General features: G+C 40.0%; 1 protein-coding gene across 1 annotated transcript in view; it reads right to left on the bottom strand.

Moving 5' to 3' along the window:
• Window positions 1-26,541, bottom strand: part of LOC128666438 (haloacid dehalogenase-like hydrolase domain-containing 5) — a 718,406-nt gene that overhangs the window by 451,399 nt on the left and 240,466 nt on the right. The window contains exon 4 of the mRNA XM_053721044.1: window positions 14,504-14,597. Coding sequence (XP_053577019.1) covers window positions 14,504-14,597 — 94 coding nt within the window. The remainder of the gene's footprint in view (window positions 1-14,503; window positions 14,598-26,541) is intronic.

The raw sequence follows: 26,541 nt of genomic DNA, 5'->3' as shown, positions 1-26,541 counted from the left end.
CAAGATACCAATTCTGCAGGCTTCGCTGTTTGTGAAAAGGGTGCAAATCTCTGGTGCTGTACGCATAGGCCATGCCCAAGGTGTATTTAACCAGCTATGCTAAATACAATATAGACAGAGTTGGATTACATTTTTACAGCATAGCTCAAGGGACCCGTGTCTGCAATTTTGAGAATTTATTTTTGGGGCAATTACCAAAATTGTTAATCATCAGATTTGTGGATAATGATGCATTTTCAGGAGCCTACGACAAGAACCCTTTGTTTTTCAGGCATTGTAAATTTTGCTGCGCTTTATTTGGACGGCGAGCAAATACTCACAAAACCATTCCAGCCTGACTTTGAAAACAGAAACGCTATACAGCTCTTTTGCAAATAGCCAGTAAAACAGAAACGCTATATAGCTCTTTTGCAAATAGCCGGTAAACAAAACACTGATTCTGGATTTCTTCTAAATAGAGATGAATTTTTGGACGGTTACACGCTCTTTGCGTTTGAATCACGAACATGGAAACCATTTCTCTGATACGTAATGGCAATGTAAGAGCTGAAATTTGTTTTTCTAGAGCTTTAGAGAGGACTGTCAACCTGATAGCTTACAGTGTTTTTGATAATATTATTGAGATAAACCAGCGACGTGAGATTTTGTACGATTACTCTAAAAAGAAATCATGAACACTATACAAATAATGGACATTTAACATTCTGACCGTGTTACACACTGCAAATTCAAAAGGTGTATATGCCTGTGACTTACTTCAGGTGCAAACTAAAGCATCTACCCACTTGTTTTATTTATTACGCAACTGTCACGGATATCAGGCTGCAAGGGTTAAACCCCTACCCCCACAACCTCACCCCTGTTGTTTCTTAGTGGTTTTGGGCTCCTCAGAGCAACCACAATCTCCGGAAGCTTTTTGTTTGCTTTTGTTGGCTTGTTTTTGTGTTAAAAGAAGAGCTGGTGTATGACCAGGAAAACCCTCCTAGGCTGGCCAGGCTCCTGGAACTCCCAGTCGGCCGCCTCACAACGGACACCCGCCTAAGCCCTCTCAGGCTGGCCGGGCTCCTGGAACTCCCGGTCGGCCACAGGACACTCGCTAACTTTACCCCTGGTCGCTCCAGCAGCCCTTTGACCCAGAGCTCAGCTCTTTTAGGGATTTGGTAGCCACTAGGGAGGACAAGAACTGGGGAAATTATCAGAGGGGAGCTCCTTTGGGAACTGGGGTTTGTGGACACCCCATAACTTCCATGGACTGTAACTCCGGTCCCCAGTAACGAATCATGCTGATTTTTGGACTGTGGCATCTGGGGACCAAGAGCTTTAAAATGAAACCCTGGAAGTGCTCAACCGGGATCACCCCGAAACCACCACCCCTGTGTCCTGGGACTGTGGCTGCTATGGAGGTGCCGGTCCGTCTGGAGGGGCAGGAATGGCAGGAAAATTGTGGGATTTTTCAATAAAATCAGTTCTTATTTCACCTGAATGCTAGTCTGTCTAGTCATTTAGGTGGGCTCCTGCTAGAATCACTATCCTGGGCTACATAGCAGCTTGTTCCAGGCAGCGGAAGGACCCATTTTGCGGAGCTACCCAGTCAGAGTAGCCGGGAAACCGTCACAGCAACTATATCATTACCATATCAAAATCATTATCAATATTAAAAAGGGGCGGATTCTAGGGGCGGGAACATGGGTGGAGACTTGGGCGGAAAAGGGGCGAGGTTTACAAAAAGGGGCGTGGCACCTGTCAAATTAAGTTTGACGACATGTGTAGCTTCTTACTACTCGCGTAGCACTGCAGGTTAGGATTTAGGAGTGAGCGGCCCCGAAGGTTTTCCATCAATGCCACTGGCCAGACCCACTAAGCCTATCAATCTCAATCAGATCCATCATCCAGAGAGTGAGGACAGTCAAAGAAGCGGCAATGTGAGTATGACTAAAAGGGATAGTCACTGACTGTTGGTCCCATGGTAAAGCCGGCCCTGGGTAAATTGCCTGTAAACACATATGGAGGGATAACTTACAGCATGGACAGAAGCACCCAAGCACAGTGATCAGAGTAGAGGGAGTGGTAAAGGATCCATCTGAGCCATCTAGAACACTTTCATTACAGGCTGTTAGACTATCCGTTGTTAAATAGCTGCTCACATCTGTACTACAATCTCTTTTTACCTTATTTCATATGTTACAGCGGCTGTCTAAATAAATATGAGAGCAGGACAGGGATTCTTTTTCATTGCTTTAACTTTATCCCTGCTTCAGCTGCACAGAGATCAGTTTACATTCCTGACTGCTGCGCAGAGATAGACCTAGAGACTTGACAGAAAGTTGAATAAGTATTTCTCCATGGATAGTCTAGCAGTTACAGATTTTGACACTACAACGGTCAGATCTGTCCAGCTAAGTAATCTGTCACCTATATTTTAGGAATCACAAAATTATTGCAATCAGACTGTGAAATACTCACATGCAGTGCTGTATGTGACAGACTCACTTCTCTTAGCATTTGACTGCGTCTAAGAGGTCTATGTGTTTGTACAGAAAGTGGAAGCTCCAGATTATCACCTAGAGAACATATGTCCGTGAAGAGTTCACCAAAAAAAAAATATATTTTTTGGTTCATTTTGAAGCCTAAAGATAAGAACTTCTGCACTCCTGGTTAGTCACATGGGATGTTTGTAATTAGAAATCTGCCCCCCTCAGATTAGAAACAACCTAATCTCAGCCACAACAGAGTACCCTTAATTGTATAAAATCATGAAAGCTAAAAAGTCCAGCATATCACGGCACAGAGTCGCAATATGCTGTACATTTTGCTTTCATGATTTTATATAATTGAGGGTGCTCTGTTTCTTTTTAATATGCTGGAATAAAATGTGTAATGCTTTTTATCACTCCTGCATCGCTGCTCCTTTGTCTGGTGTGCCATAAACTTTTGGAGTATTACAGATTTGTACCATGATTGCTAACAAATTATCCTTTTTACCATGATTGCCAACAAAACTATTCTGACCAGTGACTCATTTGCATTGCTACTATTGATTGGCCAGGGCGGGGAGAGCATGTAAAAACTATTAGCTGACCAGTCCTTTCATCAGGGTGTTCCAGGAGCACTTGTTGCAACAAATTTAGTTACTATAACATTATTATTGACAATACATAGTAACATAGTAGATACATAGTAACATAGTAGATAAGGTTGAAAAAAGACTGAAGTCCACCGAGTTCAACCTATACAAATCTAAAATACTTACAAAAAGCTCCAGTTAAGCTTAAATAACCCCATTAAAATGTGACCCATTTAATACTAGCAATCATATCCATGAATTTTGTTTATATACAGAAATTTATCCAGACTATTTTTAAATCTATCTATGGTATTGGCATTCACTACCTCCTTTGGTAATGAGTTCCACAATTTTATTGCTCTTACAGTGAAAAAACGTTTCCGTTGCAGGAGATTAAATCTCCTTTCCTCCAACCTTAAATTATGACCTCTTGTCAGAAACAATTTTCTTGGAATAAACAGAGCTTCTGCCATCTCTGTATATGGGCCTTGAATATATTTATATAAAGTAATCATGTCACCTCTCAAGTGCCTTTTTTCTAAAGAGAACAGACCCAGTTTGGTTAGTCTCTCCTCATAGGTTAATTTCTCCAATCCCCTTATTAGCTTTGTGGCCCTTCTCTGAACTTTTTCTAGTTCTGCAATATCTTTTTTAGCAATCGGTCCCCAGAACTGCACTCCAAACTCAAGGTGAGGTCTTACCAGGGCTTTATATAATGACAGAATTATGCTTTCCTCCCTTGAATCAATGCCTCTTTTAATACATGCTAGTATCTTATTAGCCTTTTAAGCCGCTGCCCTGCATTGTGCACTCATCTTTAGCTTGTTATCTATTACTACTCCCAAATCCCTTTCCTCCTGTGTTTGGCTAAGTCTTGTCCCATTTAAAAAATACGTAGCCTGCTTATTTTTACTTCCAAAATGTAGAACCTTGCATTTTTCCGTATTAAATCTCATTTTCCATTCACTTGCCCATAGTTCTAATTTTAGCAAATCCCTTTGTAAAGAGAGTTCGTCCTGCTCTGACCTAATGACCTTACTTAACTTAGTATCATCTGCAAAAATAGAGATGTCGCTATTTAATCCTAGCTCCAAGTCATTTATAAAAATATTAAAAAGAATAGGGCCCAGTACTGATCCCTGGGGGACTCCACTGATTACCTTTGTCCAATCTGAGTATGATTCATTTACTACTACTCGTTGCTCCCTATCTTTTATCCAGTTATTTATCCATGAGCTAACATTTTCAGCTATTCCCAGTCCCTTAATTTTGTGCATTAATCTCTCATGTGGCACTGTATCAAATGCCTTTGCAAAATCTAAGTATATCACATCAACCGATTCCCCTTTATCTATATTTTTACTTACTTCCTCGTAGAATCTAATTAGATTAGTTTGCCATGATCTATTTCTCCTAAAGCCATGCTGATTAGAACTCATAATCTTGTTTACGTGAATATGCTCATCAATATAATTCCTTATAATCCCTTCAAATATCTTCCCCACTATTGATATCAGACTAACTGGTCTATAGCTTCCTGGATCATCCCTGCTTCCCTTTTTGAAGAGTGGCACCACATCAGCTTTACGCATATCCTGGGGTACCATGCCTGAGGATAATGAGTCTTGAAAAATTAAGAGTAAAGGTTTGTCTATAACAGTGCTAAGTTCCCTTAAAACCCCTTGGGTGTATTCCATCTGGGCCTGGAGTTTTATTTACCTTAATATTTTCAATTTTTTTCCTGATATCCTCTAAACAAAACACAGTTAGTGATATGGACTGGCATGTTCTATTCTGTTCCAAAGTATCATTCAATGGTTCCTCTCTTGTGTATACTGAAGAAAAAAAACTGGTTTAGTACCTCAGCCTTCTCCCTGTCATTATTTATCATGCTTACCCTCCACGCATTTTAATGTACCTATATTATCCTTCTTAGATTTTTTGCTATTTATGTATTTAAAGAACCTTTTAGGGTTAGACTTAGAATCCTTGGCAATTAATTTTTCATTTTCAATTTTGGCTAATTTGATTGCTTTTTTGCATGCTTTGTTACATTCCTTATAAATATTGTATGCTGAGTCTGTACTATTTTCTTTTAATAATTTAAATGCCCTACGTTTTTTCCTAATTTCTCTTAACACATTTTTATTTAGCCATTATCCTCTGTATTTTTATTAGAAAATATATTGTCCCAATGTATATTATTTAATTATTTCCTTAAATTGTTGAATTTTGCTTTCTTGAAATTAAAAGTCTTAGTTAAGCCTTTAAAACACTGCATATGAAAAGAGATTTCAAATGTGACCATGTTATGATCACTGTTACCCAAATGTTTTTAACTTCTATGTTTGATATTATATCTGTATTGTTTGATAGCACTAAATCCAATATAGCTTTACTCCTAGTTGGCTCCTCTATTAATTGTGACAAGAAGTTATCCCTGAGAACATTTAAAAATCTATCCCCCTTAGCTGAATTACTAGTTTCATTGGCCCAGTTTATATCAGGGTAGTTAAAATCTCCCATAATTACAGCACTGTTATTAGCAGCCTTACCTATTTGGATAAGTAGTTGAGTTTCCTCCGGGTCACTAATGTTGGGAGGCTTGTAGCATGTTCCTAGTAATATTTTTTTAGGATTTTTCCCCCCACTCTCTATTTCAACCCACAGGGTCTCTACATTGTCACTTGTATCATAAATATATTCCCTTAATGTAGGTTTAAGGTTAGGTTTAATATACATGCAGATTCCTCCACCCCTTTTATTATTCCTGTCCCTCCTAAATAATGTATACCCCTCTAAGTTAATTGCCCAGTCATGTGAATCATCCCACCAAGTTTCAGTTATATTGATAACATTATAGTCCTCTTCTGCAACTAAGAGCATCAGCTCCCCCATTTTACCTGTCATGCTTCTTGCATTTGTTGTCATACATTTAATTTTCATGTGCTTTCTGCTGCTACTTGGTGTGCTTTCCTCTATACTTTCTAATGTGACATTTCTTAAGTCATCCCTTCCTTGAGATATTAAGGGAGTGACATATTCACAGACTGATCTCTCTGTTCTATTTTGTTCTAATTGACCCTCCCCCCCCCCCTTTGCCTAGTTTAAAAGGTTCTCTAAACGTGCTACCATCCTTTCCCCCAACACATCTGCACCCATGTCATTCAGGTGCAATCCATCCTTACTGTACAAATTGTACCCTAGTGAAAAATCAGCCCAGTGTTCTAAAAAGTCAAACCCCTCATTTTTACACCATGTTTTTAGCCATGAATTAACAGACCTTAGCTCCTTCTGCCTTACTGAGTTAACACACGGCACTGGTAATATCGCAGAAAATATTACTTTGGAGGTCCTTGCTTTAAGCTTGCTACCTAACTCCCTGAAGTCATTTTTTAGGACTCTCCATCTCCCACTGATTCCTTCATTAGTACCAAAATGCACCATGACTGCAGGATCAGACCCACATCCCTCTAACAATCTATCAATATGCTCCACAATATGCCTAACACAAGCCCCTGGAAGACAGCAAACTGTTCTATGTAAAGGGTCTGGATGACAAATTACCCTATCAACCTTCCTTATAATAGACTCTCCTACCACCAACATCTGCCTCTGGCCCTGACTTGTATGCCCCTCTTCCATGACTGAAGGACTGCCCACCATAGTATGCTCCTCTTCCACAGCTAAAGGACTGTTCACTATACTAGGCAACACAGCCCTCTCTGACACTGCCACCCCTGAACTGATATCCCCAACATCTTCACTTAATCTGGCAAATCTATTGGGGTGTACCAGCTCAGAACTGGCCTGTCTCTTCCGCTTACCTTTACTTCGCCCTCTAACTGTGACCCGGCTACATCCTGGAGTCTCCTCATCTGAATCCTCCCCATTCCCACTGCTGGAACCATTAACAACCAGCTCAGTCCTATCCATTTCCCTTTCAAGTGTCTGAATTTCATGTAGTGTTGCAATTCGTTCCTCCAGATCCCCAATACGAGTTTCTAAAGAGACAATATGCTCACACTTGCCACAAACATATAATCCCAGAAGCGGCTGCTCCAGTGATGCAAACATGTGGCAAGCTGTACACTGAATGAGATTCTCACATATTCCCCTCTCCTGAGTGAAGTCCTTTAACTTTAGCATGACTTTCAGACATAGAGCTTTTAAACATGCTTGGAGGAGGCATAGCCTCACAATTATATATATAACTATACAGGGAGTGCAGAATTATTAGGCAAATGAGTATTTTGACCACATCATCCTCTTTATGCATGTTGTCTTACTCCAAGCTGTATAGGCTTGAAAGCCTACTACAAATTAAGCATATTAGGTGATGTGAATCTCTGTAATGAGAAGGGGTGTGGTCTAATGACATCAACACCCTATATCAGGTGTGCATAATTATTAGGCAACTTCCTTTCCTTTGGCAAAATGGGTCCAAAGAAGGACTTGACAGGCTCAGAAAAGTAAAAAATAGTGAGATATCTTGCAGAGGGATGCAGCACTCTTAAAATTGCAAAGCTTCTGAAGCGTGATCATCGAACAATCAAGCGTTTCATTCAAAATAGTCAACAGGGTCGCAAGAAGCGTGTGGAAAAACCAAGGTGCAAAATAACTGCCCATGAACTGAGAAAAGTCAAGCGTGCAGCTGCCAAGATGCCACTTGCCACCAGTTTGGCCATATTTCAGAGCTGCAACATCACTGGAGTGCCCAAAAGCACAAGGTGTGCAATTCTCAGAGACATGGCCAAGGTAAGAAAGGCTGAAAGACGACCACCACTGAACAAGACACACAAGCTGAAACGTCAAGACTGGGCCAAGAAATATCTCAAGACTGATTTTTCTAAGGTTTTATGGACTGATGAAATGAGAGTGAGTCTTGATGGGCCAGATGGATGGGCCCGTGGCTGGATTGGTAAAGGGCAGAGAGCTCCAGTCCAACTCAGACGCCAGCAAGCTGGAGGTGGAGTACTGGTTTGGGCTGGTATCATCAAAGATGAGCTTGTGGGGCCTTTTCGGGTTGAGGATGGAGTCAAGCTCAACTCCCAGTCCTACTGCCAGTTTCTGGAAGACACCTTCTTCAAGCAGTGGTACAGGAAGAAGTCTGCATCCTTCAAGAAAAACATGATTTTCATGCAGGACAATGCTCCATCACACGCGTCCAAGTACTCCACAGCGTGGCTGGCAAGAAAGGGTATAAAAGAAGAAAATCTAATGACATGGCCTCCTTGTTCACCTGATCTGAACCCCATTGAGAACCTGTGGTCCATCATCAAATGTGAGCTTTACAAGGAGGGAAAACAGTACACCTCTCTGAACAGTGTCTGGGAGGCTGTGGTTGCTGCTGCACGCAATGTTGATGGTGAACAGATCAAAACACTGACAGAATCCATGGATGGCAGGCTTTTGAGTGTCCTTGCAAAGAAAGGTGGCTATATTGGTCACTGATTTGTTTTTGTTTTGTTTTTGAATGTCAGAAATATATATTTGTGAATGTTGAGATGTTATATTGGTTTCACTGGTAAAAATAAATAATTGAAATGGGTATATATTTGTTTTTTGTTAAGTTGCCTAATAATTATGCACAGTAATAGTCACCTGCACACACAGATATCCCCCTAAAATAGCTATAACTAAAAACAAACTAAAAACTACTTCCAAAACTATTCAGCTTTGATATTAATGAGTTTTTTGGGTTCATTGAGAACATGGTTGTTGTTCAATAATAAAATTAATCCTCAAAAATACAACTTGCATAATAATTCTGCACTCCCTGTAAATAATCAGTTTATCAGTAACCATGGTTACTAACCTGTTCTCAACCTTCAGGTGATTATTTCACCTGTGCTCTAGTTAAGATATAATGAATATCTGGCCTGCCAAGGGTCCTGAGGACTGGAGTTGAGAAACTATGCTCTAAAGCATAATGTAAGGTAGTTGGAGAGTTTAGTATGCTCCATGAAATACATTGGCAAACATTGATAAATACAAAACCACCAAAGTAACTTTACTGTGCAAATATGTAAAAACACAGCAGTAAATAATAACTTTGCAATATAAAACATGGATTTTAAGATTAAACTCTGATTTAAAAGGAGAAAATAAAATAAAGCCCCCTTTGTGATAATACAAATGCTGAAAAAACTCTTAGGAATCTTAGGAATAGCAATCTTACCACTTCCATGCAAAGATAGTAGGTATTGCAGGTGACAGATGAAAAGTCCAATCACTGCCTCAGAGCGCTATAATTTTTAAAAATAATCGGCTAGATTACGAGTTTTGCGGTAAGAGTGGCTTGGTACTAAATTGCAAGTTATTTCCACTGCTCACCTCCCTATATCGCTTCTATTACAGGTTTTCATAAACCCGGCGTTAGCAGGCAATATGTGAGCGTAGAGCAAAATTGAGCTCCATACCGCACTCCAATAACAGCGCTGCTTTGAGCTGGTTTTACGTGCTCATGCACGATTTCCCCATAGACATCAATGGGGAGAGCCGTCTAAAAAAAAGCCTAACACCTGCAATAAAGGAGCGTAAAGCTCCATAACGCAGCCCCATTGATTCCTATGGGGAAACAAAAGTTATGTTTACACCCAACACCCTAACATAAACCCTGAGTCTAAACACCCCTAATCTGCCACCCCCGACATAGCAGACACCTACATTATACTTATTAACCCCTAATCTGCAGCCCCCGACACCACCGCCACCTACATTAAACTTATTAACCCCTAATCTGTCGCCCCCAACTACCTACACTTATTAACCCCTAATCTGCTGCCCCCAATGTCACCGCCACCTACCTAAATTTATTAACCCCTAATCTGCTACCCCCAACGTCGCCGCCACTATACTAAAGTTATAAACCCCTAAACCTAACCCTAACTCTAACCCTAACACCCCTAACTTTAATTTCATTAAAATAAATCTAAATAAATATTACCATCATTAACTAAATAATTCCTATTTAAAACTAAATACTTACCTGTAAAATAAACCCTAAGATAGCTACAATATAACTAATAGTTACATTGTAGCCATCTTAGGTTTTATTTTTATTTCACAGGCAAGTTTGTATTTATTTTAACTAGGTAGAATAGATATTAAATAGTTATTAACTATTTACTAACTACATAGTTAAAATAAATACAAATTTACCTGTAAAATAAAAACTAACCTGAGTAATACTAACACCTAACCTTACACTACAATTAAATAAATTACATTAAATACAATTAACTAATTTACAAAAAACACAAACACTAAATTACACAAAATAAAAAATAAATGATCAAATATTTAAAACTAATTACACCTAATCTAATAGCCCTATCAAAATAAAAAAGCCCCCCAAAATAAAAAAAAACCTAGCCTACAATAAACTACCAATGTCCCTTAATAGGGCCTTTTGCGGAGCATTGCCCCAAAGAAATCAGCTCTTTTACCTGTAAAAAAAAAAAATACAAACAACCCCCAACAGTAAAACCCACCACCCACACAACCAAGCCCCCAAATAAAATCCTATCTAAAAAAACCTAAGCTCCCCATTGCCCTGAAAAGGGCATTTGGATGGGCATTGCCCTTAAAAGGGCATTTAGCTCTTTTTCCGCCCAAACCCTAAGCTAAAAATAAAACCCACCCAATAAACCCTTAAAAAAAAACTAACACTTACCTCCGAAGATCCACTTCATTTTTGAAGACCCGACATCCATCCTCATCGAAAGCCGGCAGAAGTCTTCATCCAAGTGGGCCGAAGTCTTCATCCAAGCAGGCAGAAGTCTTCATCCAGACGGCATCTTCTATCTTCATCCATCCAGCGCAGAGCGGCTCCATCTTCAAGACATCCGGCACAGAGCATCCTCTTCAATCGACCGCTCTTCCAGAATGAATGTTCCTTTAAGGGATGTCATCCAAGATGGCGTTCCTTGAATTCCGATTGGCTGATTCTATCAGCCAATGTCTTGAAGATGGAGCCGCTCCACGCCGGATGGATGAAGATAGAAGATGCCGTCTGAATGAAGACTTCTGCCCGGTTGGATGAAGACTTCAGCCCGCTTGGATGAAGACTTCTGCCGGAAAGTGTTGAAAAGTGTCCTATTCCCAGCTGCAGAAATCGCTTGATTGAAGTTATTGTCTCCAAAGGTTGTGCTACAAAATATTAGGTTATGAGTACCAATATTTTTGTCTGTGCCATTCTCATTTGTTTTATTGTTTAAAGTAATATGTCAAGTCATAAATCAAAAGTGAATTTTTCTTTCTATTACATTTAAATAAAGAATGGTGAATACCAAATACTTTTGTCAATTTAAGTTAGTTTAGAGAAAAGTGTGGGTTTTCCTAAAAAAGTGGAAGGGTACCATTACTATCAGCCATGTCTATAGCACAGGGTGCTTATTTATTAGTTTGTACAAAAACAATCTGACATGCACAGGCTGATGTGCGCTGTTACTCTAAGCACTAAATATGCTAACACTTGCAGTAACAGCATGCTTGAAAAGGCTGACACATTATCGCACATAGCAGACCGACACATACTATCACAGCACGCAGAAAGTAGGCGGACAGGGACTATCACAGCTTGCACTATGTAGGCCGAGATGTGCTATCATGGAGCCCACTGTCAAGGCCGTTGACGTGCTCTATGATGTGGCCAAAGTATTGGTACCCTTCCACTTTTGCAGGAAAAACACACAATTTCAATGAACTTTTGATTTATGACTTCACATATTACTTTACTTTAAATAGTTAAACAAATGAGATTGGCATGGACAAAAATATTTAGTAGCATAGACTTTGAAGACAATAACTGCAGTCAAGCTCTTTCTGTAGCTCTGAATAAGAGTTCTACACTTTTTGACTGGGATTTTGTCCCAATCTTCTTGAGCTAAACTTCTCCAGTTCTCTCAGGTTTGATAGGTGCCTTTTCACAAATGGGAGTTACAGCTCTTTCCACAGATGTTCGATGGCATTCAGATCTGGGATCATAGAAGGCTAGTTCGTATGGTCCAATGTTTTCTTCTCATCCATTACAGGGTGTTTTTTAAGCTATATTTCAGGTCATTATCCTGCTGAAGAACCCATGAACTGCAACTGAGGCCCAGCTTTCTGACACTGGGCAGTACATTTTGCTCCAGAATGCCTTGATAGTCTTCTGAGTTCATCATTCCCTGCACATATTCTAGGCACCCAGTCCCAGAGACAGTAAAGCAACCCCAAAACATTCCTGAGCCTCCTTCATGTTTCATGGTAGGGATCTTTTCGTTATAAGCTTCTTTTTTCTTCTTCTGTAAACATGGAGTTTGCCAAAGAGCTCTAGTTTTGTTTAGTCTGTCTATAGGACATTATCCCAGAAGGACTGTAGCTTGTAAACATGCATTTTGGCAAACCCCTGTCAGGCTTTTTTGTGTTATTCTCTTAGAAGTGAGGTCTTCCTAGGTCTTCTACCATGGAGCCCATTTTCATTTAGACAGTGACAGATGGTGCGACTTAAGCTTCAACCTTGAGCTTCAACATTGGCTTAGATCTGTTTTGAAGTTGTCCTTGGTTCTTTCCCCACCATTCATACAATCTTTCTCATCATTAATGGGCCAATTTTCCTCTTGCAGCCACGTACAGGGATGTTGGTTACAGCCCGTGTGCCTTAAACTTCTTAATAATATTGGCAACAGTGCTCACAGAAGCATCAATCTCTTCATAGATGGTATTGTAGTATTTACTTTGACCATGCTTGGATTTTACCTTCTTTCTAAGCTCCTCAGACAACTCTCTTGTTTTCCTTCTCTTTCCCATGTTCAGTGTGATTACAGACAGTAACACACAACAGCAGAGTGAGTACTTTTCACCATTTACACTGGCTGAATGAGTGACAAGATTGAAGACACATGTGATACTAGTTAAAAGAGAATAGTCTGCTTGAAGAATCACTACAAAACAATTCTTTGTTGGAACTTCTAAATGGTATCAATAGTATAGACCAGGTCATTTTAGAATGTCTTTATACAATAAGTAATAGGATTGCAAAACAAATTGCACAATGTATGTTTGACAAAAGATATTTTAATTTCAACACTTTTCAGGGCAAATGGGGCATTATTTGATTAAAATGCAAGGGTACCAATATTTTCATCCATATCTGTAAACCACCAATGCATGCTAAGTCATTGAGAAGTACAGAGGACGACGCAATCTATCCCGGCGTATCCCACCATGACAGAGTATTCCATTTAAAAGAATCCTCCCACTGTACAAACGACTATTAGATAACATATAAATAATTTAAATGAATGGTGGTATATGTTTGTGTAAAAATGTCTCTGGCTATGATGTAAGTTCATGCTTACTAACTGCACAAATGACTACTTCCAGTAGAGAGCCCAACCAGTGCTGTGCCAGCACAGCAGAGGATCTGTAAGTGTAGTATATTGACAACCCAACAGGAGGAGCCTAAGGGACCGGTCCCTGCAACACCTGTGGCAGGCTTGTGACTAACTCCTCACTGGGTGCAAAATACTCAATTATCCCCTCTTTCCAAAGTAGCAGCTCTCTGAGGGGGATAATGGGCCTTATTGCTTTGAGGACCCCTCTCAACGAAGAATCTGGAGAACCTCAATTCTTCACCCTCCTCCTGTAGAGGCAAATAAAAGACTGGTATACCAAACAGGTGGCAGTGATTAAGTGCTCTTAGAGCTTTGTGAACCTTTGCCTCTTCCTAGTTATCAGGAGTTCAATCCCAAGAGTTATGGCTTGTGGACTCACACCACATTATAAAAGAAAACAAATGTTGCACTGCTGGGGGCAGCCATTGGTAACTTTAGTCACCCTAGTGGCTGCTCCAACTTTATACAGAAATTGTGCAGAAGAATCATTATTGGTTTAATCTTATTTTAAATTGAGATTTTACAAATACCAGGAGCCACTGCTCCTAGGATTATACTTGTGGCTCTTAACTTTTTGTATTATTTTACATTTCTGTATGCAAATATCCTACACCTCTGACATGGTTTCTACTATCTCACTCTCCTTTGGGGGCCTGAACTTCAGCCACACCCCAGCATCCTATTTTAACCCCACTAAACTATTCAAAGCATATCCTCCATTCCCTTTGTTTCACTATCTTTGAATTTGGGCCTACAACTTTGCCTCTCCCTCTCTGCATGTTGCTGTAATCTACCAACTTTTTTCTTCCAAAAATCAAACGCTCATCTTTGGTGGATTAATGATACCCAGGGGCATGCCCCTCTCTACTGCTGTTTCCATTCTTCTCTCTTAACTTCCCTTTGAAATCTTCAAATCCCTGTAATGGCCAATTCATTGACTTTGTTTTTCACACCTATATTCTGTCTCTATTTTCCAACACTCTTCTCCATACCAGTTCAAACATGCAGCTGTAACACAGTAATTCCCTTATTAAATTATTTTCACATAAAAACTTACCAAAATCTTTGGTCTCCTACTGTGGTCCACCATATCAAGGAAAGGATAAGATTCCCGCACAGAGTCAACAGTTATAGGATTCGAAAATCCTAAACTGTAAATTGCCATTTAAGGAGAAAACTAGGAAAGTGGTTTACTATAAACCCAACAAAATATTAAAGAAATATGAAACCCTGATTTTTTTTCTTTCATGATTCAGATAAACCACATCATTTTAAAAAACATCTATTATTACATTTTCTTTGTTCTCTGGGTGTCTTTTGTTGAAAAGCAGGGAGCATGCATGTGTCGGTAACACTATTTGGCAGCAGTTTTGCAAGAATGGTATCCATTTTCCTTAACACAGTGCAGCCAGAAAAAAAACAATGTTAAAAGAGAACAGTCAAATAGCATGCATATATGCAAAGCAACAACACACTGATTGATGACTGACTCTCACTGATTTTTTTCTAGCTTTTCCTGGTCTGTAAAGCTGTGACTCCTGAATTTAAAATATTCTTGTGAGCAATGCACCTTTTTTATTAGCACATTTTTACCTTATAATTATTTGATGTTAGACCAAGAGCAAAGGAAACAAATTTATTCAAGAAACATTTTAAAAACAATTTTTTTCTTGGTAGCCAATTTGCAATACAATTTTCAGCTGCTGCAATATATTATAAAACATAAAAAAATGCTTTATTCTCCAGTTAATCAACACATTGCAGATTAGGTGGTGCTTTTGTGTAACTGCCAAACTTAAAAAACATCATTTATGTAAGAACTTACCTGATAAATTCATTTCTATCATGAGTCCATGAGCTAGTGACGTATGGGATATACAATCCTACCAGGAGGGGCAAAGTTTCCCAAACCTCAAAATGCCTATAAATACACCCCTCACCACACCCACAATTCAGTTTAACAAATAGCCAAGTAGTGGGGTGATAAAGAAGGAGTAAAAAGCATCAACAAAGAAATTTGGAATAATTGTGCTTTATACAAAAAATCATAACCACCATAAAAACGGTGGGCCTCATGGACTCTTGCCAATATGAAAGAAATGAATTTATCATAAATTATGTTTCTTTCATGTAATTGGCAAGAGTCCATGAGCCTCTATGACTTAATACTAAGCGTTCAATCTCCATACCTTCAAATTTAATGATTTGAGATCCTGATGGAGACAGTAGGTCCGGCATTAACGGAAGTGGCCAAGGTTGGCAACTGGACATCCTAACAAGATCCGCATACCAAAACCTGTGGGGCCAAGCTGGAGCCACCAGCAACACAAACGATTGTTCCATGATGATCTTGGACATCACTCTCGAGAGAAGAACTAGAGGCGGGAAGATATAAGCAGGTTGATAACACCAAGGAAGTGACAGCGCATCTACTGCTTCCGCCTGAGAATCCCTGGACCTGGACAGGTATCTGGGAAGTTTCTTGTTTAAATGAGAGGCCATCAGATCTATTTCTGGAAGACCCCACATCTGAACAATCCGAGAAAACACATCTGGATGGAGAGACCACTCCCCTGGATGTAAAGTCTGACGGCTGAGATAATCCGCCTCCCAATTGTCTACACCTAGGATATGAACCGCAGAAATTAGACAAGAGCTGGATTCCGCCCAAACAAGTATCCGAGATACTTCTTTCATAGCTAGGGGACTGTGAGTCCCACCCTGATGATTGACATATGCCACCGTTGTGATATTGTCTGTCTGAAAACAAATGAACGGTTCTCTCTTCAACAGAGGCCAAAACTGAAGAGCTCTGAGAATTGCATGGAGTTCTAAAATATTGATTGGTAATCTCACCTCTTGAGATTTCCAAACTCCTTGTGCTGTCAGAGATCCCCAGACAGCTCCCCAACCTGAAAGACTCGCATCTGTTGTGATCACAGTCCAGGTTGTCCGAACAAAAGAGGCCCCTTGAACTAAATGCTGGTGATTTAACCACCACGTCAGAGAGCGTCAAATATTGGGATTTAAGGATATTAATTGTGATATCTTTGTATAATCCCAGCACCATTGATTCAGCATGCACAGCTGGAGAGGACTCATGTGAAAACGAGCAAAAGGAATCGCGTCCAATGCTGCAGTCATGAGGCCTAAAACTTCCATGCACATAGCCACTGAAGGGAATGACTGAGACTGAAGGCGCTGACATGCTGCAATCAATTTCAAACGTCTATTGTCTGTTAGAGACAGAGTCATGAACACTGAATCTATCTGGAAACCTAAAAAGGTGACCTTTGTCTGAGGAATCAAAAAACTTTTTGGTAAATTGGTCCTCCAACCATGTTTTCGAAGAAACAACACAAGTTGATTTGTGTGAGATTCTGCAAAACGTAAAGACTGAGCTAGTACCAAGATATCATCCAAATAAGGAAACACTGCAATACCCTGTTCTCTGATTACAGAGAGAAGGGCACCCAGAACCTTTGAAAAGATTATTGGAGCTGTTGCTAGGCCAAATGGAAGAGCAACAAATTGGTAATGCTTGTCTAGAAAAGAGAATCTCAGGAACTGATAATGTTCTGGATGAATCGGAATATGAAGGTAAGCATCCTGCAAGTCTATTGTAGACATATAATGTCCTTGCTGGAAATAAAAGGCAGAATAGTCCTTATAGTCACCATCTTGAAAGTTAGTACTCTTACATAACGATTCAAAATTTTCTAGTCTGAATGAATTTTCTTTCTTTGGGACAATGAATTGATTTGAATAAAACCCCAGGCCTTGTTCCTGAAAAGGAACCGGCATGATTACCCCTGAAACCTCCAGATCTGAAACACACTTCAGGAAAGCCTGAGATTTTACTGGATTTACTGGGATGCGTGAGAGAAAAAATCCCCTCACAGGAGGTCTTACTCTGAATCCATTTCGGTACCCCTGAGAGACAATGCTCTGAATCCATTGATTTTGGACAGAATTTATCCAAACATCCTTGAAAAACCTTAATCTGCCCCCTACCAGCTGAGCTGGAATGAGGGCCGCACCTTCATGCAGACTTAGGGGCTGACTTTGGTTTCTTAAAAGGCTTGAATTTATTCCAATTTGAAGAAGGTTTCCAATTGGAAACAGATTCCTTGGGGGAAGGATTAGGTTTTTGTTCCTTATTTTGACGAAAGGAACGAAAACGATTAGAAGCCTTAGATTTACCTTTAGGTTTTTTATCCTGAGGCAAAAAAACTCCTTTCCCCCAGTAACAGTTGAAATAATAGAATCCAACTGAGAACCAAATAAATTATTACCTTGGAAAGAAAGAGATAGCAATCTAGACTTAGATGTCATATCAGCATTCCAAGATTTAGATAGCTAAAGACATGGATCTAACATCAAATTTGATAATATCAAAAATGGCATCACAAATAAAATGATTAGCATGTTGCAGTAAGCGAACAATGCTAGATATGTCAGAATCCAATTCTTGTTGCGCTAAATTCTCAACCAAAAAGTTGAAGCAGCTGCAACATCAGCCAAAGTAATTGCAGGCCTAAGAAAATGACCTGAATATAAATAGGCTTTCCTTAGATAAGATTCAATCTTCCTATCTAAAGGATCTTTAAAGGAAGTACTATCTTCCATAGGAATAGTGGTTTGTTTAGCAAGAGTAGAAATAGCCCCATCAACTTTGGGGATCTTTTCCCAAAAATCTATTGCAATTGCTGATAAAGGATACAATTTTTTAAACCTTGCAGAAGGATTAAAAGGAGTACCTGGCTTATTCCATTCCTTAGAAATCATGTCAGAAATAGCATCAGGAATAGGAAAAACCTCTGGAGTAACCACAGTAGGTTTAAAAACAGCATTTAAACGTTTACTGGTTTTAATATCAAGAGGAGTAGCTTCCTCAATATCCAAAGTAATTAACACTTCTTTTAACAAAGAACGCATATACTCTATTTTAAATAAATAAGTAGATTTGTCAGTGTCAATGTCTGAGGAAGGATCTTCTGAATCAGATAGATCCTCATCAGAGGTGGATAATTCATTATGCTGTCGGTCATTTGAAATTTCATCAACTTTATCAGAAGTTTTAAAAGACCTCTTACGCTTATTAGAAGGTGGAAATGCAGACAAAGCCTTCTGAATAGAATCAGTAACAAATTCTTTAAAATTCATAGGTATAACATGTACATTAGAAGTTGAGAGAACTGCAACCGGCAATGTACTATTACAGATGGAAACTATCTGCATGTAAAAGTTTATCATGACAACTATTACAAATGACATTTGGAGATATAATCTCCACAATTTTACAACAAATGCACTTAGCTTTGGTAGAACCGATGTCAGGCAGCAAAGTTCCAGCAGATACTTCTGAGGCAGGATCAGATTGAGACATCTTGCAAAATGTAAAAGAAAAAACATATAAAGCAAAATTATCAATTTCCTTATATGACAGTTTCAGGAATGGGAAAAAAACTAAATTTATGCTTACCTGATAAATTTCTCTCTCTTGTGGTGTATCCAGTCCACGGGTTCATCCATTACTTGTGGGATATTCTCCTTCCCAACAGGAAGTTGCAAGAGGACACCCACAGCAGAGCTGTCTATATAGCTCCTCCCCTAACCCCCACCTCCAGTCATTCGACCGAAGACAAGTAAGAAAAACATAATTTATGTAAGAACTTACCTGATAAATTCATTTCTTTCATATTAACAAGAGTCCATGAGCTAGTGACGTATGGGATATACATTCCTACCAGGAGGGGCAAAGTTTCCCAAACCTTAAAATGCCTATAAATACACCCCTCACCACACCCACAAATCAGTTTAACGAATAGCCAAGAAGTGGGGTGATAAGAAAAAAAGTGCGAAGCATATAAAATAAGGAATTGGAATAATTGTGCTTTATACAAAAAAATCATAACCACCACAAAAAAGGGTGGGCCTCATGGACTCTTGTTAATATGAAAGAAATGAATTTATCAGGTAAGTTCTTACATAAATTATGTTTTCTTTCATGTAATTAACAAGAGTCCATGAGCTAGTGACGTATGGGATAATGACTACCCAAGATGTGGATCTTTCCACACAAGAGTCACTAGAGAGGGAGGGATAAAATAAAGACAGCCAATTCCTGCTGAAAATAATCCACACCCAAAATAAAGTTTAACAAAAAACATAAGCAGAAGATTCAAACTGAAACCGCTGCCTGAAGAACTTTTCTACCAAAAACTGCTTCAGAAGAAGAAAATACATCAAAATGGTAGAATTTAGTAAAAGTATGCAAAGAGGACCAAGTTGCTGCTTTGCAGATCTGGTCAACCGAAGCTTCATTCCTAAACGCCCAGGAAGTAGATACTGACCTAGTAGAATGAGCTGTAATTCTCTGAGGCGGAATTTTACCCGACTCAACATAGGCAAGATGAATTAAAGATTTCAACCAAGATGCCAAAGAAATGGCAGAAGCTTTCTGGCCTTTCCTAGAACCGGAAAAGATAACAAATAGACTAGAAGTCTTACGGAAAGATTTCGTAGCTTCAACATAATATTTCAAAGCTCTAACAACATCCAAAGAATGCAACGATTTCTCCTTAGAATTCTTAGGATTAGGACATAATGAAGGAACCACAATTTCTCTACTAATGTTGTTGGAATTCACAACTTTAGGTAAAAATTCAAAAGAAGTTCGCAACACCGCCTTATCCTGATGAAAAATCAGAAAAGGAGACTCACAAGAAAGAGCAGATAATTCAGAAACTCTTCTAGCAGAAGAGATGGCCAAAAGGAACAAAACTTTCCAAGAAAGTAATTTAATGTCCAATGAATGCATAGGTTCAAACGGAGGATCTTGAAGAGCTCCCAGAACCAAATTCAAACTCCAAGGAGGAGAAATTGACTTAATGACAGGTTTTATACGAACCAAAGCTTGTACAAAACAATGAATATCAGGAAGAATAGCAATCTTTCTGTGAAAAAGAACAGAAAGAGCAGAGATTTGTCCTTTCAAAGAACTTGCGGACAAACCCTTATCTAAACCATCCTGAAGAAACTGTAAAATTCTCGGTATTCTAAAAGAATGCCAAGAAAAATGATGAGAAAGACACCAAGAAATATAAGTCTTCCAGACTCTATAATATATCTCTCGAGATACAGATTTACGAGCCTGTAACATAGTATTAATCACGGAGTCAGAGAAACCTCTTTGACCAAGAATCAAGCGTTCAATCTCCATACCTTTAAATTTAAGGATTTCAGATCCGGATGGAAAAAAGGACCTTGTGACAGAAGGTCTGGTCTTAACGGAAGAGTCCATGGTTGGCAAGATGCCATCCGGACAAGATCCGCATACCAAAACCTGTGAGGCCATGCCGGAGCTAGTAGCAGAACAAACGAGCATTCCCTCAGAATCTTGGAGATTACTCTTGGAAGAAGAACTAGAGGCGGAAAGATATAGGCAGGATGATACTTCCAAGGAAGTGATAATGCATCCACTGCCTCCGCCTGAGGATCCCGGGATCTGGACAGATACCTGGGAAGTTTCTTGTTTAGATGAGAGGCCATCAGATCTATCTCTGGGAGCCCCCACATTTGAACAATCTGAAGAAATACCTCTGGGTGAAGAGACCATTCGCCCGGATGCAACGTTTGGCGACTGAGATAATCCGCTTCCCAATTGTCTACACCTGGGATATGAACCGCAGAGATTAGACAGGAGCTGGATTCCGCCCAAACCAAAATTCGAGATACTTCTTTCATAGCCAGAGGACTGTGAGTCCCTCCTTGATGATTGATGTATGCCACAGTTGTGACATTGTCTGTCTGAAAACAAATGAACGATTCTCTCTTCAGAAGAGGCCAAAACTGAAGAGCTCTGAAAACTGCACGGAGTTCCAAGATATTGATCGGTAATCTCACCTCCTGAGATTCCCAAACTCCTTGTGCCGTCAGAGATCCCCACACAGCTCCCCAACCTGTGAGACTTGCATCTGATGAAATTACAGTCCAGGTCGGAAGAACAAAAGAAGCCCCCTGAATTAAACGAAGGTGATCTGTCCACCACGTTAGAGAGTGTCGAACAATCGGTTTTAAAGATATTAATTGATATATCTTCGTGTAATCCCTGCACCATTGGTTCAGCATACAGAGCTGAAGAGGTCGCATGTGAAAACGAGCAAAGGGGATCGCGTCCGATGCAGCAGTCATAAGACCTAGAATTTCCATGCATAAGGCTACCGAAGGGAATGATTGAGACTGAAGGTTTCGACAAGCTGTAATCAATTTTAGACGTCTCTTGTCTGTTAAAGACAGAGTCATGGACACTGAATCTATCTGGAAACCCAGAAAGGTTACCCTTGTTTGAGGAATCAAAGAACTTTTTGGTAAATTGATCCTCCAACCATGATCTTGAAGAAACAACACAAGTCGATTCGTATGAGACTCTGCTAAATGTAAAGACTGAGCAAGTACCAAGATATCGTCCAAATAAGGAAATACCACAATACCCTGTTCTCTGAATACAGACAGAAGGGCACCGAGAATCTTTGTGAAAATTCTTGGAGCTGTAGCAAGGCCAAACGGTAGAGCCACAAATTGGTAATGCTTGTCTAGAAAAGAGAATCTCAGGAACTGATAATGATCTGGATGAATCGGAATATGCAGATATGCATCCTGTAAATCTATTGTGGACATATAATTCCCTTGCTGAACAAAAGGCAATATAGTCCTTACAGTTACCATCTTGAACGTTGGTATCCTTACATAACGATTCAATAATTTTAGATCCAGAACTGGTCTGAAGGAATTCTCCTTCTTTGGTACAATGAAGAGATTTGAATAAAACCCCATCTCCTGTTCCGGAACTGGAACTGGCATAATTACTCCAGCCAACTCTAGATCTGAAACACAATTCAGAAATGCTTGAGCTTTCACTGGATTTACTGGGACATGGGAAAGAAAAAATCTCCTTGCAGGAGGTCTCATCTTGAAACCAATTCTGTACCCTTCTGAAACAATGTTCTGAATCCAAAGATTGTGAACAGAATTGATCCAAATTTCTTTGAAAAAACGTAACCTGCCCCCTACCAGCTGAACTGGAATGAGGGCCGTACCTTCATGTGAACTTAGAAGCAGGCTTTGCCTTTCTAGCAGGCTTGGATTTATTCCAGACTGGAGATGGTTTCCAAACTGAAACTGCTCCTGAGGACGAAGGATCAGGCTTTTGTTCTTTGTTGAAACGAAAGGAACGAAAACGATTGTTAGCCCTGTTTTTACCTTTAGACTTTTTATCCTGTGGTAAAAAAGTTCCTTTCCCACCAGTAACAGTTGAAATAATAGAATCCAACTGAGAACCAAATAATTTGTTTCCCTGGAAAGAAATGGAAAGTAGAGTTGATTTAGAAGCCATATCAGCATTCCAGGTCTTAAGCCATAAAGCTCTTCTGGCTAAGATAGCCAGAGACATAAACCTAACATCAACTCTAATAATATCAAAAATGGCATCACAGATGAAATTATTAGCATGCTGGAGAAGAATAATAATATCATGAGAATCACGATTTGTTACTTGTTGCGCTAGAGTTTCCAACCAAAAAGTTGAAGCTGCAGCAACATCAGCCAATGATATAGCAGGTCTAAGAAGATTACCTGAACATAGATAAGCTTTTCTTAGAAAAGATTCAATTTTTCTATCTAAAGGATCCTTAAACGAGGTACCATCTGACGTAGGAATGGTAGTACGTTTAGCAAGGGTAGAAATAGCCCCATCAACTTTAGGGATTTTGTCCCAAAATTCTAACCTGTCAGGCGGAACAGGATATAATTGCTTAAAACGTTTAGAAGGAGTAGATGAATTACCCAATTTATCCCATTCCTTGGAAATTACTGCAGAAATAGCATTAGGAACAGGAAAGACTTCTGGAATAACCGCAGGAGCTTTAAAAACCTTATCCAAACGTATAGAATTAGTATCAAGAGGACTAGAATCCTCTATTTCTAAAGCAATTAGTACTTCTTTAAGTAAAGAGCGAATAAATTCCATCTTAAATAAATATGAAGATTTATCAGCATCAATCTCTGAGATAGAATCCTCTGAACCAGAAGAGTCCAAAGAATCAGAATGATGGTGTTCATTTAAAAATTCATCTGTAGAGAGAGAAGATTTAAAAGACTTTTACGTTTACTAGAAGGAGAAATAACAGACAAAGCCTTCTTTATGGATTCAGAAACAAAATCTCTTATGTTATCAGGAACATTCTGCACCTTAGATGTTGAGGGAACTGCAACAGGCAATGGTACATCACTAAAGGAAATATTATCTGCTTTAACAAGTTTGTCATGACAATTATTACAAACAACAGCTGGAGGAATAGCTACCAAAAGTTTACAGCAGATACACTTAGCTTTAGTAGATCCAGCAGGCAGTGGTTTTCCTGTAGTATCTTCTGGCTCAGATGCAACGTGAGACATCTTGCAATATGTAAGAGAAAAAACAACATATAAAGCAAAATAGATCAAATTCCTTATAAGACAGTTTCAGGAATGGGAAAAAATGCCAAACATCAAGCTTCTAGCAACCAGAAGCAAATGAAAAATGAGACTGAAATAATGTGGAGACAAAAGCGACGCCCATATTTTTTAGCGCCAAATAAGACGCCCACATTATTTGGCGCCTAAATGCTTTTGGCGCCAAAAATGACGCCACATCCGGAACGCCGACATTTTTGGCGCAAAATAACGTCAAAAAATGACGCAACTTCCGGCGACACGTATGACGCCGGAAACGGAAAAGAATTTTTGCGCCAAAAAACAGAATTTATGTTTACCTGATAAATTTCTTTCTCCAACGGTGTGTCCGGTCCACGGCGTCATCCTTACTTGTGGGATATTCTCTTCCCCAACAGGAAATGGCAAAGAGCCCAGCAAAGCTGGTCACATGATCCCTCCTAGGCTCCGCCTACCCCAGTCATTCGACCGACGTTAAGGAGGAATAATAGCATAGGAGAAACCATATGGTACCGTGGTGACTGTAGTTAAAGAAAATAAATTATCAGACCTGATTAAAAAACCAGGGCGGGCCGTGGACCGGACACACCGTTGGAGAAAGAAATTTATCAGGTAAACATAAATTCTGTTTTCTCCAACATAGGTGTGTCCGGTCCACGGCGTCATCCTTACTTGTGGGAACCAATACCAAAGCTTTAGGACACGGATGAAGGGAGGGAGCAAATCAGGTCACCTAAATGGAAGGCACCACGGTTTGCAAAACCTTTCTCCCAAAAATAGCCTCAGAAGAAGCAAAAGTATCAAACTTGTAAAATTTGGTAAAAGTGTGCAGTGAAGACCAAGTCGCTGCCCTACATATCTGATCAACAGAAGCCTCGTTCTTGAAGGCCCATGTGGAAGCCACAGCCCTAGTGGAATGAGCCGTGATTCTTTCGGGAGGCTGCCGTCCGGCAGTCTCGTAAGCCAATCTGATGATGCTTTTAATCCAAAAAGAGAGAGAGGTAGAAGTTGCTTTTTGACCTCTCCTTTTACCTGAATAAACAACAAACAGGGAAGATGTTTGTCTAAAATCCTTTGTAGCATCTAAATAGAATTTTAGAGCGCGAACAACATCCAAATTGTGCAACAAGCGTTCCTTCTTTGAAACTGGTTTCGGACACAGAGAAGGTACGATAATCTCCTGGTTAATGTTTTTGTTAGAAACAACTTTTGGAAGAAAACCAGGTTTAGTACGTAAAACCACCTTATCTGCATGGAACACCAGATAAGGAGGAGAACACTGCAGAGCAGATAATTCTGAAACTCTTCTAGCAGAAGAAATTGCAACTAAAAACAAAACTTTCCAAGATAATAACTTAATATCAACGGAATGTAAGGGTTCAAACGGAACCCCCTGAAGAACTGAAAGAACTAAATTGAGACTCCAAGGAGGAGTCAAAGGTTTGTAAACAGGCTTGATTCTAACCAGAGCCTGAACAAAGGCTTGAACATCTGGCACAGCTGCCAGTTTTTTGTGAAGTAACACCGACAAGGCAGAAATCTGTCCCTTCAGGGAACTTGCCGATAATCCTTTTTCCAATCCTTCTTGAAGGAAGGATAGAATCCTAGGAATCTTAACCTTGTCCCAAGGGAATCCTTTAGATTCACACCAACAGATATATTTTTTCCAAATTTTGTGGTAAATCTTTCTAGTTACAGGCTTTCTGGCCTGAACAAGAGTATCGATAACAGAATCTGAGAAACCTCGCTTCGATAAAATCAAGCGTTCAATCTCCAAGCAGTCAGCTGGAGTGAAACCAGATTCGGATGTTCGAACGGACCCTGAACAAGAAGGTCTCGTCTCAAAGGTAGCTTCCAAGGTGGAGCCGATGACATATTCACCAGATCTGCATACCAAGTCCTGCGTGGCCACGCAGGAGCTATCAAGATCACCGACGCCCTCTCCTGATTGATCCTGGCTACCAGCCTGGGGATGAGAGGAAACGGCGGGAACACATAAGCTAGTTTGAAGGTCCAAGGTGCTACTAGTGCATCCACTAGAGCCGCCTTGGGATCCCTGGATCTGGACCCGTAGCAAGGAACTTTGAAGTTCTGACGAGAGGCCATCAGATCCATGTCTGGAATGCCCCAAAGTTGAGTGACTTGGGCAAAGATTTCCGGATGGAGTTCCCACTCCCCCGGATGCAATGTCTGACGACTCAGAAAATCCGCTTCCCAATTTTCCACTCCCGGGATGTGGATAGCAGACAGGTGGCAGGAGTGAGACTCCGCCCATAGAATAATCTTGGTCACTTCTTCCATCGCTAGGGAACTCCTTGTTCCCCCCTGATGGTTGATGTACGCAACAGTCGTCATGTTGTCTGATTGAAACCGTATGAACTTGGTCCTCGCTAGCTGAGGCCAAGCCTTGAGAGCATTGAATATCGCTCTCAGTTCCAGAATATTTATCGGTAGAAGAGATTCTTCCCGAGACCAAAGACCCTGAGCTTTCAGGGATCCCCAGACCGCGCCCCAGCCCATCAGACTGGCGTCGGTCGTTACAATGACCCACTCTGGTCTGTGGAATGTCATCCCTCGTGACAGGTTGTCCAGGGACAGCCA

The sequence above is a fragment of the Bombina bombina genome, chromosome 7 (genome assembly GCF_027579735.1).
Source record: "Bombina bombina isolate aBomBom1 chromosome 7, aBomBom1.pri, whole genome shotgun sequence".
In the NCBI taxonomy this organism is placed as follows: domain Eukaryota; kingdom Metazoa; phylum Chordata; class Amphibia; order Anura; family Bombinatoridae; genus Bombina; species Bombina bombina.
Note: the sequence above shows the minus strand (reverse complement) of the source record. Positions and strands in the feature narration are given on the sequence as shown.